An 18,855-nucleotide genomic window follows, 5' to 3' on the forward strand; every position below is an offset into this window, starting at 1 on the left:
ATATCTTTTATCTTAGCTTACTTGTAAACTTTTAATTTTTATCTTCATTATTAATATACGTTTTGAAAGTCATAGTTAACATTTATAGAGCATTAACTATTTCCTAGGCAGAGTGCTAAGAGCTTGGGCTTAGAACCAATTAGCCTGGGTTTGATTTCTGGTTTGCCACTTAAGCTTTGTGGTCAAGTTACATAATCTCCTCATGTTTTAGTTTTCTCACTTGCAAATAAAGTTAGTGCATTTTTTTGTGTGTGTGTGGTACGCGGGCCTCGCACTGTTGTGGCCTCTCCCGTTGCGGAGCACAGGCTCCGGACACGCAGGCTCAGCGGCCATGGCTCACGGGCCCAGCCGCTCCGTGGCATGTGGGATCCTCCCGGACCAGGGCACAAACCCGTGTCCCCTGCATCGGAAGGCGGACTCTCAACCACTGCGCCACCAGGGAAGCCCAAATTAGTGCATTTAAAGCACACAGAATAGTGCTTGGCACAGAGTAAGGACTTCATTTAAATCTCACAACAACTGTATGAGGTGGATACTATAATTATCCTTATTTCATGGATTGGGAATCTATAAGGAAAAATAATTATGTGTATGTAATAATATTTATGAGTATATGTGTATACAGACAGACACATTCACACCCAAACACATTATTCACACAGACACATCACACACACAGACACACATTTACACACATACATATATATGGGCTCAGGGCAGCTAAGTCATGCAGTACAGTTTCTTGGTTTCTGAAGTATTCGTATGTATTTAGAAAATTCATATTTTCTTGCTCATCCCCACTTTTCATTCACTTCTTATTTTGGACCTGAAGACAAACAAAATGGGTTCTAATTCTAACTAGTGAAAAGCTGTAGTATGGCATCTAAATCTTTGCATTTGGCAATATATATCCTCTGAAGGAATTAAGATCACTGAAGAAACCGTTGTGGGAAGAGAAGAGAAGTAGGCCCAGGGGTGCAGATAGTACACAAAATGCCGTAAAAAATAAATTTCCTGGGGAAGTGAGAAGATGCTTGACTGGAAGAGCTGTCTATTATCCATATATGAGCTAAGAAATCTGGAGAAATCCATAGAGCACATTAAGGCAGCTAGTTATATTTTAGAAGTGTACAATTTTGTCTGTTTTGTGATGTATGAAATTTAAATGTTTTTGCCATTCCCCCGCCCCCCCCCCAACAATGGGGTTGAATTCTTTTTTTTTTTTTTTTTTTTTTTTTTGTGGTATTGCGGGCCTCTCACTGTTGTGGCCTCTCCCATTGCGCTCAGCAGCCATGGCTCACGGGCCCAGCCGCTCTGCGGCATGTGGGATCTTCCCGGACCAGGGCACGAACCCGTGTACCCTGCTTCGGCAGGCGGACTCTCAACCACTGCGCCACGAGGGAAGCACGGAGTTGAATTCTTATGTAGACCAGTCTCCTTTAGGCAAACGCAACAATAGGTACTCAATAAAAGCAGTAACAACAAAAGAGAGAAAAATAACAGTTTAGAAAGTACAGGTTGTTTCTCTTGCCATTCTTCTCAGAGAGTATATACTTCAGAATGAGGTGGAAGATGTTTGGATTAACTGTTCTTTTACTTGGCTCAGTTCCAGTGTGCATATATTTCAAGGCTGAATATGATTCTGGTTGTTCAAGATTTTTCAAACCTGTGGCCCCCTAACACAAGCCAACTACTTCAGTTACTGCTCAACAGAAGAAATAATGATTTTTGTTCCAATACAGGAAGAAAAACTGGCTGAGGAATGGGAGTAAGTCTTCAATGAGATGCACAAATACGGCCATGTGTACTGTTCTTTATTGATTATTTAAGGGATTTACAAGGGAATTTTGACTGTACACACTTTTTGCCCTGTGTACTCACTTGAGAATTTAACTGCCTAACATGTGCTGTAGTAATGACTGCTCGGAGTGCTGGGTTATTGTGTGCCTGGAGCTTTGGTTGGGGTGTGTTTCAGATAGATGATATCCCTGTTCTGGCTTCTTGTCTAGTAAATCATAGGTGGAGTGACAGATGCAGAAAACTACATCAGTGTTTGCTTTTTTAGGTACACTTTTGTAATGTTGAAGTGGAGTCTGTTTTGCTTATGTTCTTGTTTCATCATTAGTTTGGGGGTAAATTTATTTTATTTAGTGCCTAAGTTCTATGTCTTGAATAAGACTTGGATAAGTGATACTTTCCTTGTTAATAGTTCATTGGCAGAGTGAACCTAAAATCTCCCTTAGTGTAGTTGAATGAACTGGCCTGGAATACTGCCATTTAGTCAGTTTGATTCGGTACAAATTCAGTTACCAGTAAATCTGTCCTTTTTTCTTTCATTCTTTTTTAAGGTTAAAATGGGTTTGTTGGTGGACCTGACAAATACTTCAAGATTCTATGACAGAAATGACATAGAAAAAGAAGGAATCAAATATATAAAACTTCAGTGTAAAGGGTAAGTCATGTATTAAGATTCCTTAATATTTAAACCTTCTGCTGAAATTTGTCATCTCTTCTTAAAAAAAAAATGTTTCTGTATTACTAGACATGGCGAATGCCCTACAACGGAGAATACCGAGACATTTATTCGTCTATGTGAGCGGTTTAATGAAAGAAACCCGCCTGAACTTATAGGTATGTTTGGCTTCACTTTACCAATGTTGAATATTTTCTTTGTGATTGGGTTTCCATTTTCTTTTTTACAAGTGAATTGATACGGAAGTTTTTTTTTCTTTTTTAAGTCATCACCAAGAAGCGTTTACTAAAGTAGTAGACTAACTTTTTTTTTTTTTGCGGTATCCAGGCCTCCCACTGCTGCGGCCTCTCCCGTTGTGGAGCACAGGCTCTGGATGCGCAGGCTCAGCGGCCATGGCTCATGGGCCTAGCCGCTCCGTGGCATGTGGGATCTTCCCAGACCGGGGCACGAACCCGTGTCCCTTGCATCGGCAGGTGGACTCTCAACCACTGTGCCACCAGGGAAGCCCAATTTCCAATTTTTAATGTAATTCCAAGCAAAATCCCAATGAGACTTTGGAAAAATTGCTATGAAGTTAATTTCTATTTGTTAAGTCCACTGCCTCCATTAAGTCAGTATTTATTGAGTACAGAAAACAATTGTTTGGCAAATCAAACAGGTGAAATTATGGGCAAGAAAATTTTGAAAGATAAAAAGTAACAAGGGGATTTTCCTTACCAGTTATCCAAGCATATGGTAAAGTAATGGAAACTACAGTGGTTTCCTAGTGGTAGAGATGTTTTTCACATCAGAGAGGGAAGGTGTGATTATTCAACAAATGGTTATGAGACAATTAGCCAACTGTATAATAAAATGTATTTTAGATGGATCAAATATTTTTGAAAGGACCCATAATAATATAGGAGAAATATAGGTCAGTACTTATTTAACTCTGAGGTAAGAAAGGGTATTCCAAGTTTATCGTCAAAGGCAGAATCCATAAACAGGTATTTTTAAAGCTGTATTCCTGGACCGCCTGCATCGGAATCACCTGAGGATGTTTATTAGAAGTGCATGCTTTAGGGCCCCTGGTACTGGACTTGTATGATCAAAACCTCTGGGAATGAAGCCTAGGGATCTAATTGTTTTTAAAACAAGGGTCTTAGGTGATTTTTATGTACACTTAAATTTGAAAACTGCTGTCAAAAATTAAAATGTCTATTCATGGTAATAGTAACAGCTGGGATTAATGAATGCTTATTATTTGCCTGGCAGACTTGGTGGGACACTCTGAATGAATGAATGAAGGAATGAATGAATGTAATCCTCATAACAACTCTGTAATATGTGGCAGTATCCGTATTTTACAGATAATAAAACTGAATCTCAGAGAAATTAAGTATAGTTTTTCCATGGTAACACATCTGATAAGTGGTTAAGCCAGGTTTGTAACCCGGTTTCTTACTTCAAAGTCCAAATCTCTGATTACTTGCTACACTGGTTTCTAGAGTGACCACATAAAAATGAAAAATAAATTCTGTATTATAAAACACAACAGAAACAGAGCAAAAAGATATTTGACTAATTGGGAGCAATATTTGAAGCATATATGACAGATAAAAGTTAATATTCTTATATACAAAAAGATTTTATAATCCAACAGGCAAAAGAGGCATTTCTCCATAGAAAAATGTGGAAAACAATGAAAATGAAATTTATAAGAAATGAATTACAAATAGCCAAGAAACATGAAAAAAATTTTCATTCTCACTTGTTAACAAGAGATACAAATTAAAATATATGTCGTTACCTTCCCCCTTCAAGTTGGCAAAGATTAAAAAAGAATCATAATGTCAAGCTTTGGATAAAGTGGATGTACTTATACATTATTAATTTGAGTGTTAATTGGTACGCCCTCTCTGGAGGGCCAATTTGGTGATATTTGTCAAGATTCTTAAAAGTGTTCACACACTTTGACTTGTCAAGGCCACATTTAAGAATTTATTTAAAGGAAGTAGTCAGAGATGGACATAAAGATTTATGAGAAAGAAATTTAATCACATCTTCATTTGTAATTAAAAAACTGGAAACAGCTTAAACCTCTGATAGAAGCAGATCATTTATATTGTACGGTATGCAATTTATTTAACAGAAGAACAATAATATGGGACTATATGACATGGTATTGTGATATGTATGTGTGTATATATTTACACATTCACATGAATATATGTAACAAATACACACATATTTAGGATACAACCAGAACATATACAGCTTAAAATAGCATTGAGACCTTTATTTGAACAATTAAAAACAACTTTTTTCATCCGAGAGAAGCCATTATAGAGGTAAAGAAGAAGAATTCAAGAAGAACTTCAAGAACACTTAACATCTGGAATCAGATATCCTGATTTCAGGAAGATTAATACTCCCAAGTCAACCCTTGTTATAAATTGTCCGGTTGTATTCTTAGAAGAACTGATGGGGAAATTTTCTAAATTGAGTGTTTTACGGGTTATAAAAAAAATTATAGAACTGTGCTACAATATATTATATGTTAATATATATTATTTGTTTTATATCACTGGTAGGGGTTCTCTTCATGAGGATTGAAGTGGAAACACTTGCTTTGGGCCTGTCCAGTTTTGGAGCATTGTAGTGGCAATTATTTATTGTAATACTCTGAAGACAACAACAGAAACTGGTCTTAGAGCTGGTTGCTGGTAACACCTTTTCAAACAAAAAGAATAAAGAATCAAGTTTGTGTTCTTAGGATCAGAAATTATTGGTCTGCTTTTACAATATTTTAATTGTGTTAGTATCAGAGATGGAATTTTCATCAGCCTTGCACACATTCTTGCTGAAGCATACTTGTGATCAACAGTAGACATTTGTGACATGACAAAAGTTAGACTCAGATTTATTTTCAAAGCTTCTCTTTTTTTTAAATCATCATTTTACTGTCAGTTCATGCAGTTAGCCTGGTTGTGGGATAATACTGTAGACTTAGTGGAAATGAAAAGTTCTTGAAACACAGAAGCCTCAGATGTTTTCTGATGTTTAGGAAGAACTACAGCTTCATAATCCCTTATCTGAAACCCGTGGGGGTCATATGTTTCCAATTCTTACCATATGTTACCTCCCCTGGAGATAGTACCTCCTAATTTTTCTTTATTGTAGAAATTTTCAGTCATACCAAAAATAGGGAGAATCGTGAAATGACACCTCATGTATCCATCATTCAGCTTTAATAATTATCATTTTGCTTTTTTTTTTTTTCATTTTTCCTCTCCTCCCCCTAACAGATTTTTTTCTGAGTATTTTAAATTAGATCACAGGTACCATGTCATTTCACTTAAAGTGTTTCAGTATGCATCTCTAACTGATAAGGATTTTTGGTTTTTATATAATCACCATGCAGTTGTACCGAACAGAATAATGAGAAATTCCTTAAGGTCATCTAAAGCCTAGTCCATTTTCAGGTTTCCTCAATTATAGAAAAAATGCCTCTTTAAGTTAGATTTTCAAACCAGTTTCCAATAGTGTCCACATGTTGCATTTTGTTGTTATGTCTCTTAAATCTCTCTGATTCACTCTCTTTTTTAATGCTATCAGTTTGCTGGAGAAACCACATCATTTGTCCTATAAAATATTCCATTATCTGGGTCTACCTGAGTGCTTCCTCATAGTATTAGTTAACTTTTTCCTTTGTCTTCTGTATGTCCTGTAAAATGGTAGTTAAATCGAGAGGCATACTTATATATTTTGGCAAGCATACTTCATAGTTGGCATTGTATGGTTCCTTTCACACCACATCAGGAAGCACATAATGTCTGGTGGTCCTGCTTTTAGGGGTACGAAGATGATTAAGTGGGTTCTGGTGGCACCATCTTGTTTCCTCTGTTACAGACTTTTTCATCTGTCTTTTACCTAATGATTTTATTATCCGTTGATGGTTGCTGCCTTCCTCCAGTATTTCATTAGGGGTTGGAAAACAGTGATTTTTTTCTGATTCTCTCTCATTTCTTCATGGATTAGCTGGAATTCTTCTTTAGTAAAGAACTATTCTCAACAATTTGATTATCCTGAAATGCAGTTTGTAATGGAACGGCAAGTTAAGCGTCTGATTCTCTTATTTCTTAATTTCCAGAATAATGAATTGGTATCTTACCAATCTCCAGTGGTGACTGATTACTTTCTTTTCTTGGAGTATCTGTATGAACTCATGAATTTTTATATAGTTGATGTATTTAAATCAGTTACAGTCAATATTTATTCTTATGCCCAAATTGCTCCATCCTAGGCCAATGGGAGCCCCTTTAAGTTGATTTCTGTATCCTTTTGATAGTACCCTATCAGTCTTTTTTAGAGCTTTTTTGAAATTATAATTACAAATAAGAGATTATGGAGCTATAGTGCATTTGTTTGCATGTACAGAAATAACTTGAGGATAAGAATTTTGTGGACTGGAAAATAAAAAAGCCTGTTTTGTGTTAAAAGAGAAATGGCTGATTTCTTGGTAAATGGTGGACTACGTATAATAGATGTGTAGCTTAACTAATGCCTCTAATTACTTTAGGTGTTTCTAATTATAAATACATGGGCCAGATTTGTGAATATATATTTTCATGAGTAGCACATGTGTATTTTGATAAAAAACATTTCTCTTGATTAAATAAAAATATTTATAATAACTTGGCACATAATAAGTTCTTTTTTTAAATTAGTTGATTGATTTATTTTTGGCTGCATTGGGTCTTTGTTGCTGTGCGTGGGCTTTATCTAATTGCGGAGAGCAGGGGGCGACTCTTCGTTGCGGTGTGCGGGCTTCTCATTGCAGTGGCTTCTCTTGTTGTGGAACATGGGCTTTAGGTGTGTGGGCTTCAGTAGTTGTGGTTCGCGGGCTCAGTAGTTGTGGCCCATTGTATATTCTTGCCTCCTTTATCAAAGATGACCATATGGGCATGGGTTTATCCTTGGGTTTTCTTTCCTGATCCATTGATCTATATTTCTGTTTTTGTGCCAGTACCATACTGTCTTGATTACTGTAGCTTTGTAGTATAGTCTGAAGTCAGAGAACCTGATTCCTCCAGCTTTGTTTTACTTTCTCAAGATTGCTTTGGCTATTCAGGGTCTTTTGTGTTTCCATACAAATTGTGAAATTTTTTGTTCTAGTTCTGTGAAAAATGCCATTGGTAGTTTGAGAGGGATTGCATTGAATCTGTAGATTGCTTTGGATCGTATAGTCATTTTCACTATTGGAAGTTGATTCTTCCAATCCAAAAACATGGTATCTCTCTCCATTTCTCTGTATCCTCTTTAATTTCTTTCATCAGTGTATTATAGTTTTCTGCATACAGGTCTTTTGTCTCCTTAGGTAGGTTTATTCCTAGGTATTTTATTCTTTTTGTTGCAATGGTAAATGGGAGTGTTTCCTTAATTTCTCCTTCAGATTTTTCATTGTTAGTGTATAGGAATGCAAGTAATTTCTGTGCATTAATTTTGTATCCTTCTACTTTACCAAATTCATTGATTAGCTCTAGTAGTTTTTTGGTAGCATCTTTAGGATTCTCTGTGTATTACATTATCATGTCATCTGCAAACAGTGACAGCTTTACTTCTTCTTTTCCAATTTGAATTCCTTTTACTTCCCTTATTGCTGTGGCTAAAACTTCCAAAACTATGTTGAATAATGAGCACTGGTACTTTCTTAAATTGCATATCATCGCACAACTTAATCACTTAATTGGCAATTATTCTTACATTTCCTATTCATAAAAATATTTAATCTTGCTAGAGTAAAAATTAGATGCAAAAATAGTAGTGGTGTAGATGAGAAACATTTTTAGAGTATTTGTTGCTTAAATTGGTCTCAAATATAAAGTAGAAAGGAAATTTACATGTTGGGTTAAGATTTATGTTGAATAAAAATGTCTATTTACAGCTGACATCTTTGTGTAACTTTTGAGGCACGTTTTCTTAACAAAGCACTGGAGATGATGAACTTACAGAGTTTCATGATTATAGCAATTATTTCTAAGGGGTAACTTTTTCTTTTCAAGGCTGATCTCTTTATTTTATTTTTATTTATTTATTTGGTTGCACCGGGTCTTAGTTGCGGCATGCATGTGGGATCTAGTTCCCCGGCCAGGGATCGAACCCAGGCCCCCTGCATTGGGAGCATGGAGTCTTAACCACTGTGCCACCAGGGAAGTCCCTGATCTCTTTATTTTTTATCTCTTTTCAGAAACTTCATTTCAGTTATATCATTGTTCTCTATTTCAGTCTCTGATTTAACCAGGTCCTTTTCAGCCTGTAAATATACCCAAGCCTCTTATATTAAAATATTACCCCTCCCTCCAAAAAACCCCCACACCTTTCTGTTTTATATTCCCCTTCTCCTTCCCAGTCAACTTTCCAAAAGATTGATACTTGAATCCATTTATTTTCATTCACATCACTGCGATCTGGAGTCCTCCCTCTGCAGTCTTAAACAAATAGTGACTTTCAGTTCTAATCATTTTGTGACATTTAAACAGTTGAACACTCCTGTCTTGGAACTTCCTCTTTTCCTGGTGAGCATGACCCAGTGTTCATGCACTCTTTGTTTTCTTGACCCCATGATTGTTCATTCTTAGTCATTTTTTATGCCCTTCCATCCGCCAACTTATTCTTGAAAGGTTAGTTTTCCTCAGATTCCATCCTTAATTATCTTCTCTTGTTCTGTTGATACTTACCCATTCTCAGTGATTTTGCCCACACCACAGACTGCTTCTGTAGTGACTATATGCTGATTATTCTTGAATCCACAACTCCAGCTAGATCTCTCTGTGAAGCTCTTTACCCTTATTTCCAAATATTTGTAAGTCTCATAAGAACCTTAAACTCAGCATGTCCAGCTGTACTCATTGCCTTGCCCGAAAGACTGATGTAAACTCCTGTACTTCCTTACCTGGTAAAGGGGGCTATTGCCCAAATAGTCACCCAAGTCAGAAACCAAACTCTCAGTGTTGACAGTTATTCACCCCTCAGATTGCACATTCTACCTTAAATGTTTCTTCCATAAATTACTGGGATGGCTTCCTTAGTAGTTTTCTTGCTTCATTGATGCTCCGTCTCTACTTTACGTTGAGCTGCCATTGAAGTGGATTCTCTACAGCGTGATCATTTAATAATGTACACCAAGCTGTTTTTATTACTTTTCAAAGTAGTTAAAATGACTTGAAAATGCAGTCAGTTTTAGGATTTATGAAACTCATTTGCAGCTTTTCAGAATATAGAGGCAGGACCACACTGATCTTGAATATGTCCTGAAAAAAAGCTTAACAAAAATAAATGTCTTTTTCTCAGCAGGTTTTTCTTCTAAAAGTTCATTTTGGAAGATTACAAGCTAATGTAAAGATACAGTCAGTTGGTTTCTAGAGAACTTTGTTTTTATTGTACTGTGTATCCATCAGTTATTTTCCGTATCTAGTGAAGTGTCTCACGTGCATGTGTGTGTGCGTGTGTGTGCGTGCGCCTATGTTCTTTAGAGTTGTGTGTTTGATGAAATACCTCCTTATTTAAAATGCTTGGAATCTTTTAGTTTTAAGATAAAACTTTAGACCTTAGAAACAGTTGTAACTAATAAATCAGTATATGTTATATTTAAACTTATAGCTAGTGCTATAAATTATTTTCTAAGCAATTTAAGCTGATAGGTTTAATAGTTATAAAAGAAGGCCAAGCTTTAGAAATGTATTTTATAAAATGATTGAAATGTTTTGATTGCAGGTTGGGGTTTTAAAGTAAAACATAGCCTCTGAAGTGATTTATTAAATCAAAATTGTTTTATTTTTTAGGTGTTCATTGTACCCATGGTTTCAATCGCACTGGTTTCCTCATATGTGCCTTCTTGGTGGAGAAAATGGATTGGAGGTATTTGTTTCTTGTTATAATGGAAGAAGACATATTTAGTAATTGATAAAAATTTTTTATTGCTTTTTCAATTATAGCATTTTATATTGCCAGGTTTTTGGTGAAGTCATGAGTAATATGATTGATTCAAGTGGTTCTCATTTTAGATTTGGTTAATCTTTCGAACACCATTCATTACCTGGTGTTTTCTACTAAGTAGCACTTTTGAGTGCTTATGGATCCCGTATACTATGCATTTTCTTTTCCAGATTTTTTTTCACATCTTACAGAATTATCAGAGACAAGTTCTCCCAATATTTTGTGTACGTTTTCACCTTAGAGGTTACTATTGTTTTTCTTTTCATTTTTAATAGTACCTTTTAAAAATACCTATTGAGTACTAGGAAAAACTTAAATGCTATACAGAAAAGGTATTTTGGGGGACAGAGCTATTCTGTTTAGACCAATAAGCATGTCTTTCTGAGCAGCTATTATTTGTAAAGTGTCTTTTTAGATTCTGAGAGATTAGAGAATGGGATATTACTAACTGAATTTCCTCATTTACTTTGAAGGTCTTTACTTTTGTTTACAAAGCCTTTCACACAGTAGATCCTTCTCTGAATATAATCAGCTGAAGTACACATGTGATTGTATATTTTCCTGTTCATTCATCCTTGGGGGTTCTCTACTGCATGCACTTCTAGCCCTGCCTTTCTGGCCTTTCAGATGCTCTACACAGTAATGCTACACGATACAGACTCCTATGTCAGACTCAGCCTATGCTTAGCCTCTCTCTGATGACCTGTACTCTTAATGCCTGGGTGTGTTGAAAGTTCCTGAAGAACCAGCATGCTTTTACTCTCTTTTCATATTGCTATTCACATTTCTTTGATGTTTTCGCTGAGAGTCAGACCTCAAACTTCAAGGGTTTACTTAAATTCCTTACAGACTGTACCCAGTCTTGTCTATACACTCATTGCGGTTTACCTCTAGAGTTTTGGAAATTCCCATGTACTTATGTTAAAAATGTTTCAGAATGAATTTGTCTCTTAATAGATTGAATGCCTTGAGCGTGGGGACTGTGATTTGTCCATTTTAGAAAACCTCTATTATGCTTTGTATAATAGCCTTAAATGTAACAAGTGCATTTTGATAAATCTGCATAAATGGAGAGTAGTGAGGAAATTGCATGGTGTTTATTTTCCATAGTATTGAAGCAGCAGTTGCTACTTTTGCTCAAGCCAGACCACCAGGAATTTATAAGGGTGATTATTTGAAAGAACTTTTTCGTCGCTATGGTGATATAGAGGAAGCACCACCCCCACCTCTATTGCCAGATTGGTGTTTTGAGGATGATGAAGACGAAGATGAGGACGAGGATGGAAAAAAGGAATCAGAACCTGGGTCGAGTGCCTCCTTTGGCAAAAGGAGAAAAGAACGTTTAAAACTGGTAATGTTTAAAAATACTATTATAGTCTTTACCTTTTCTTCTGCAGCTTCATTGAGACTTATGCAAACGGAATGTTAACTATGTTTGTTTAGCTAGATTTGTTATATTATTTCATTCTGGTTATTTCCAAAGACTCTTTTTTTTTTCTTTTTTTTTTTTTTTTTTTTTTTTTTACGTTTGCGGAGCACAGGCTCCGGACGCGCAGGCTCAGCGGCCATGGCTCACGGGCCCAGCCGCGCCGCGGCATGTGGGATCTTCCCGGACCGGGGCACGAACCCGCATCCCCCGCATCGGCAGGCGGACTCTCAACCACTGCGCCACCAGGGAAGCCCCTCCAAAGACTCTTGATAGCCATGGATCTTTGCCTTTTCTACAAGAAAAGTTTCAGTTATATAAATTCATCCTGTTTTTGTTTCTTAGGTAAACCAAAGAACTCTTAGATGTTAGATTGAGAATTTATTGTTTCTTTGCAAACTATTGTGGATTCTAACTAAATATGGAGTGAAAATTTTTACTGATGCTTTACAAAATTGTCCCATAGTTAAAATAACTGCATATAAATTCTGCTCCTTTCCATGGGTGGTGTTTTCATATTTTTCTGTAAAGTTGAACTCAGAAGATTCTTATTTCTTCTATAGCCAACTCCTGTTAATCTTCTAGAAATAAAAGGCCTAAGAAAAAACATTAGGCATTACCTTCTTTTCTCGGGAGGACAGGAGAGATGTTGAGAAGAAGATTGCTGGTTGTACTTGTACATACACAAGTAGATGGTGTAGACCAAAGGGTAAAGTTAGGGAAAGTGTGGTGGTAATTAATTGTTCATAAAGATAATAATTAAGGTGTGTGAGATATCATGGTTGAGCAGTAAATCCCACAACTCATTTATTAGTATGCATTGATTGACAGGCAAGGAAGAAAATTCCTTGTTTTATGTAAATAATAAAATACAGTTATTTAGGGCTTAAAAAAAAGTCTCTTGTTTGAAAAACATTGTTTTAATATGTATTTACACATTTCAAACTTCAAGACTCAGCGGATACTGAAGGTGTAAATTGTTTTGAAACATAGAAATAATTTCAAAAATAACTTAGTTTTTTTTACTCTGACTTATTTTCTGGACTAGTTTTTTACTCTAACTCATTTTCTGGACTTAGATATCTGAAATTACTGAATCACATACCTAGAAAAATAAGAATCACATTCTAAAGAAAGTCTAATAGCATAATATGACATATAGATGATTACCCTCTTATCACTTCTTTGAGGGAATTCAACTATATTTTTTAAGAATAACATTAATCATGAGCATATGCTTAATGTATTTTTGAATTATGATCTAGTATTTGAATGTGTAAAAGAGTTTAAAACAAACAGTTACTATTTTTACAAAATAGGGTCAAGTTTGCGGCATTTATTTTTCTTTGCCATCAGAAGGTATCTTAAAAATGACATTTATTTTATAAACTTAAGCACCATTAAATCCCTATAATTGCAAATGAGCTCCAGCAGCATTAAGAGGAAGCTAGCTAAGAAGAGCATGTTTCTTTAGGGGAATAAATGACATATAAAATAAAATCCCAAACCTAGTTTCTCCTGGTTTGTTTTGTCAGTTACTAAGAGGGGTGTTTAAAAATTCCCCACTGTGATTGTGGATTTACCTATTTCTCCTTGTAGTTCTGTCAGATTTTGCTTTATATATATATATATATATATATATACACTGTTGTGGCCTCTCCCGTTGCGGAGCACAGGCTCCGGACGCGCAGGCTCAGTGGCCATGGCTCACGGGCCCAGCCGCTCCGCGGCATGTGCAATCTTCCTGGACTGGGGCACGAACCCGTGTCCCTTGCATCGGTAGGCAACGACTCTCAAGCACTGCGCCACCAGGGAAACCCTGCTTTATATATTTTGAGGTGATATTTGGTTTATACAAATATGTATAAAAGATTATTTTATCTTTACAATGTCTTAACTTTTAGCATTGTAAAAGATCTGATATTTATATGGTAGTACAAGTGTTCTTTTGGATAATGTTTGTATGGAAGACCTTGTATCTATCTTTTTACTTTCAGCCTTTATTAATCCTTTATTTAAGGTATGACTCATATGCATCATGTTGCTGGGTTTTGTTTACCTAGTCATCAGTTTTTGCCTTATTGGAATATTTAGTCTATGTACATTTATTTTACTGATATAATTTAAACTTACTATTTCACTATTTGTTTTTTTTTTGTTTGATTTTGTTTATCCCACTTGTGGTATGGTCCTTTTTATCTTCCTTTCTTGCCTTAAAAAAAATTAATTAATTAATTTTTGGCTGCGTTGGGTCTTCGTTATTGGGTCTTCATTGCTGTGTGCAGGCCTCTTATTGTGGTGGCTTCACTTGTGGAACACGGGCTCTAGGCGCACGAGCTTCAGTAGTTGCGGCTCACAGGCTTAGTTGCTCGGTGGATCTTCCTGGACCAGGGATTGAACCCGTGTCCCCTGCATTGGCAGGCAGATTCTTAACTACTGCACCACCAGGGAAGTCCTCTTGCCTTCTTTATGCTTAATTATTTTTACCCTTCTGTCACCCCAACCCATGCTTGTTATACATTCCTTTACTGTTTTTTTAGTGGTTACCCAATATTTCAGTATGCATCTTTGACTGTTGAAGTCTGGTAAATGTTAGTACTTTTGCCACTTTTTAGATAATGCAAGAATCCAAGAACTTTTGAGTCCATTCATCTCTTACTGCCCTTTTGGTATTGTGTATTTTAATTCTCTCTATACTTTAAATCCCATAAGACATCATCATCATCATTATATGATTAATATTCATTAGCTATACCCACATATTTATCCTTTCTGGTGCTCTTCATTTCTTTGTGTATTTTTGTGGTTCCATTTGCATAGTTTTCCTTCTAACTGAAGCACTCTCTTCAGTATTTTCTTTAATGTGGATCTGCTGTGACACATTGTTTCAGCATTTGTGTGAAAATGTCTTTTTATACCCCATGATTTTAAGAACAGTTGTTCTTCAAAATCCAGATTCTAGAATTCTAGGTTGATATGTTGAAGATATTATTCCATAATTCATTTCTGTTGAGAAGTTACTTCTTTGAAGAGAATTTCTTTTTGGTTTTGATTTTCAGCAGTTTTACTATGATGTTTCTACCTGTGGTTTTCTTTGTATTTTTCCTGCTTCCTACTTACAGTGATTCTTGAATTTATGATTGGATTTTTAAATCAGTTTTAGACAATTCTTGACCATTATCTCTTCAAATATTGTTTTAGATTCATTCTTTCTCCTTTCTCCTTCTACTCAATAGACCTTTTAAATATTATTATTTTTTAAAATGTCTCATATGTTCTTTTCTATATTCTCCACTTTTTTGTTTCATTTTTTCAGTCTGGTTATTTTTTTTCTGACCTATCTTCCAGTGTATTAATTCTCTCTGTAGCTTTGTCTAAGCTGCTGTTAAATTCATCCACTGAGTACTTAATTTCAGTTATTTTACTTTCACTTCTGGAATTTCAGTTTGAGTATTAAAGTAACTTTTAGTTCTCTGCTGGAATTCTGCATCTTGTCATTTAGGTTTTTGAATTTATTAAGGCTATTTTATTTTATTTTTATTTTTATTTATTTATTTTTTTGCGGTACGCAGGCCTCTCACTGTTGTGGCCTCTCCCGTTGCGGAGCACAGGCTCTGGACGCGTAGGCTCAGCGGCCATGGCTCATGGGCCCAGCTGCTCCGCGGCATGTGGGATCTTCCCGGACCGGGGCACGAACCCATGTCCCCTGCATCGGCAGGTGGACTCTCAACCACTGTGCCACCAGGGAAGCCCTATTTTGTTTTATTTTTAAATCTTTTGGCCATGCGGCTTGTGGGATCTTAGTTCTCTGACCAGAGATTGAACCTGGGCCATGGCAGTGAAAACGCTGAGTCCTAACCACCGGACTGCCAGGGACTCCCTATTAAGCCTATTTTAAAGCCTATGTCAGATAACTCTAGTATGTGGATACCCTCTGGATCCTTTTTTTAGTTTTTCTTCTTGTATTCATTTGATTTCTAGTCAACTGTAGGTTTTGTTTTGTTTTGTTTTTGTTTTAAATACCTGGGTATTTCTGCTTACTAGACATTATGTATGAAAAATTGTGGAAATAATTTAAGGTTCTGCATGCTGTTTTCTTCCTTCAGAGAAGATTTACCTTTGCTCCTACACAGGATTAGGAATAGAACATCTTAACTCAATCAAGAATTGAACTCTTTAGAAGCTAGGCTTTAGTTTTGGGGGGCTGGTCTGTTTTTGATTCACCCCAGTTTTGTAGTGTGGCCCCTTGGGAATTCTAACTGAAATCCTGGAGCATTAAGCAGGACCCCTCTCCTTGGTGATCTGGACTCCAATTTTTGTTTTCCCATTCTTGTGATAAATGCTGAAAGTTTTATTCAGTTTTATAGCCTCTCAGCTACCATTTTGGAAACAGTACCTTTAGAGGAAAATCCTAGAGGAGAAAAGCTATGCCAGATGTCTGTCTCATCTCTCAGGGCTTCCCTGCCTTCTGAGTTCTTGGCCCTTCAGGTCCTTACTGCCTTTCTAATTCTCTGATATCTTAAAACAGGTGCTTTTAACATTTTTGTCTAGCATTTCTCATGGCTGCAAAATTTGTCTAAATAAACTAGTCTGCCATTGCCAAAAGCAGAATGCTTACCTTCTTTGTTTTTGGAGAAAGTAGTTAGATTTGATTTCTGACTGACAATGCAATGGTAATTTTCAAGAATATTTGAGCTTATACTTCCAAAGGTAGAGTTATGAAAAAAGAAAATTCTGAAGCCTTATGCCATTTTGGTAGGTTTCTCCTCTTTTCAAATCATAACTAGTAAATACTAAAATTATTAAATATGTTTTTATTTATAAAAATAATATACTGACATTAAAGAAAATTTGAAAACAAATAATCCTTCAACTTTTACCCTACCACTGGCATTTTTGTTATCTTAAAAGAATTTCTCCGCAATTACTTACCTGTCTCTTTAAAAGTGTACACAAGTGACAAACAGATCAATTTTCTTTGTAAAATAAAAATGTGAACATCTAGAAGTATATAGGGTAAGAAGTGAAGTTTTCTCTTTTCCTAGTACATACAGAACTACCTCATTCTTTTTGGCTAGCACTGAAGAGAATAGTTTATAAAAAGCAAACAGAACATTTCTTTAGAAGACAAGAGAGGATATCAATCCATAAAATAATGGCAAGCTATTATGAAGAAGAACCAGTTAGAGACCTTAGAAATGATAATAATAAAGAAAAATGTCAGTAGGTGGGTTGGATAGCAGACTGAAGTTAGCTGTGGAGGAAATTATCAAGCTGGAAGATCTAGCTAAGAAATTCTTCCTGGATGTAGCACAAAAAGACAAAGAAATATGAAAAATAGTTTAGAGTTTTGTAGTGATCTATATGGATGGTTTAATAGTATGAAAAGTCATAGAGGGGATGAATACGGTAAGGATATGAAGTGTCCATCTGAGGATAATTTTCTGTGGTACAGCAGGGCCAGGTCAGACTAGTGATTTTAAGCAGCTGATGGGAGGTGAGAAAAAGGACACAGTTGTGTTAGGGGTCCTCAGTACCACCTCTCTTTTGGAGATTCCCTAGGATTCAGCATATAGTTGTACTCACAGCTAAGATTTAACGCAGCGGTATACTAAGATCCTGCTGGATCATAAGTGACAAAGACAAGTGGAGTTTCGAAGAGTCCACGTGCAGGCTTCCTTATGCTCCTTCCCACGAGGGGTCGTACAGAGCTCACTCTTCCCACAGCAATGGAAATGCATCAGCGCATGTGTGATGTTTCTGTCTAGGAAAGCTCGTTAGAGTCTCGGTGCCTAAGGTTTTTATTCATGGTTGGTCATGTAGGCAGCTTGTGCCTAGCGTGTATCAATATTCCAGAATCCCAGAAGGAAAACATTTGTTCAGCGTAAACTATTGCCTGTACAAATAGTTTAGGCGTGATGAACCAGCCTTATCAGCTGACTGAGAACACTGGGAGTCATGTTCCCAGATGCCATCCAGGGGCCAACCTTGCAAGCAGTCCTATTATGCTAACTCTTGCCTGCACACTGGTACAGACTATTCAGGTAGTTTGGTTATGAGCAAAAAGGGTAACTAAGGGTGATTGCTTGATGCAGACATATTCAGAAAAGGCTTTTTAGTATGGAATAAACTCAAGCATATCTATTACTTGAAGATAAGGAGCTAGTGGAATCAATGAAGTTGAAAATAAATGAAATGTTAGAGGAATTAATGATAGAGCAATTTCTGAGGAGATTAAAGGGAATGAAGTTCAAGAGCAGATAGAGAAATAGGTCTTCAGCAAGAGGAGGGAAATCTCATCCTTAGCCCTGAGATTGTGATTTTTCCTCAGTAAATTTCAGCTGCCTGTGTGTGGAAGTGGAGATTAATGGTGGGTTGATACAAGGTCGGCTATATTTAGTATGGGTGTGATGGAAGGATCAGAGGGTAAAGAGTACAGAGGATATCAGGTGAAGGGTAATTGAAGTAATCAGTGATAGGATCTAGGTTGAATAGGAAGTAAGGTCAGGATGGGGGAGCTGTTAGACTGGAAAGGGAGGAGTGAAGGATTGTTAGTCTTGGTGAAATTGAAAAGTGAGCTTAGTGAGAGTAAAAGAGTTAAGCTGTTTAATGAAAGAGGTCAGAAGAGCATATTGGTTTAGAATGTTGTGGGTACCCAGTCAATGTAAGTTGAGTTGATGAATCAAAAGGTGGAGCAGTCTGGAATGAGGATGATATGGCCATGGAGCAGGCTGTTCAAGTTAAGCACAGATGAGAGGATCATTAAAAAAGAAATTACAGGGCTTCCCTGGTGGCGCAGTGGTTGAGAGTCCGCCTGCCATTGCAGGGGACGCGGGTTCGTGCCCCGGTCTGGGAGGATCCCACATGCCGCGGAGCGGCTGGGCCCATGAGCCATGGCCGCTGAGCCTGTGCGTCCAGAGCCTGTGTTCCGCAACGGGAGAGGCCACAACAGAGGGAGACCTGCGTACCGCAAAAAAAA

The 18,855-nt window shown here is 36.7% G+C and overlaps 1 protein-coding gene across 4 annotated transcripts in view; it reads left to right on the forward strand.

Moving 5' to 3' along the window:
- RNGTT (RNA guanylyltransferase and 5'-phosphatase) overlaps window positions 1-18,855 on the forward strand; it is a 242,835-nt gene that overhangs the window by 10,307 nt on the left and 213,673 nt on the right. For all 4 annotated transcript variants that reach the window (XM_024747399.1, XM_024747414.1, XM_024747405.1 and 1 more), the window contains exons 3-6: window positions 2,349-2,452; window positions 2,543-2,631; window positions 10,297-10,372; window positions 11,561-11,801. In XM_024747399.1, the coding sequence (XP_024603167.1) occupies window positions 2,349-2,452; window positions 2,543-2,631; window positions 10,297-10,372; window positions 11,561-11,801 (510 nt within the window). The remainder of the gene's footprint in view (window positions 1-2,348; window positions 2,453-2,542; window positions 2,632-10,296; window positions 10,373-11,560; window positions 11,802-18,855) is intronic.

The sequence above is a fragment of the Neophocaena asiaeorientalis genome, unplaced genomic scaffold (genome assembly GCF_003031525.2).
Source record: "Neophocaena asiaeorientalis asiaeorientalis breed wild unplaced genomic scaffold, Neophocaena_asiaeorientalis_V1.1 scaffold161, whole genome shotgun sequence".
In the NCBI taxonomy this organism is placed as follows: Eukaryota; Metazoa; Chordata; class Mammalia; order Artiodactyla; family Phocoenidae; genus Neophocaena; species Neophocaena asiaeorientalis.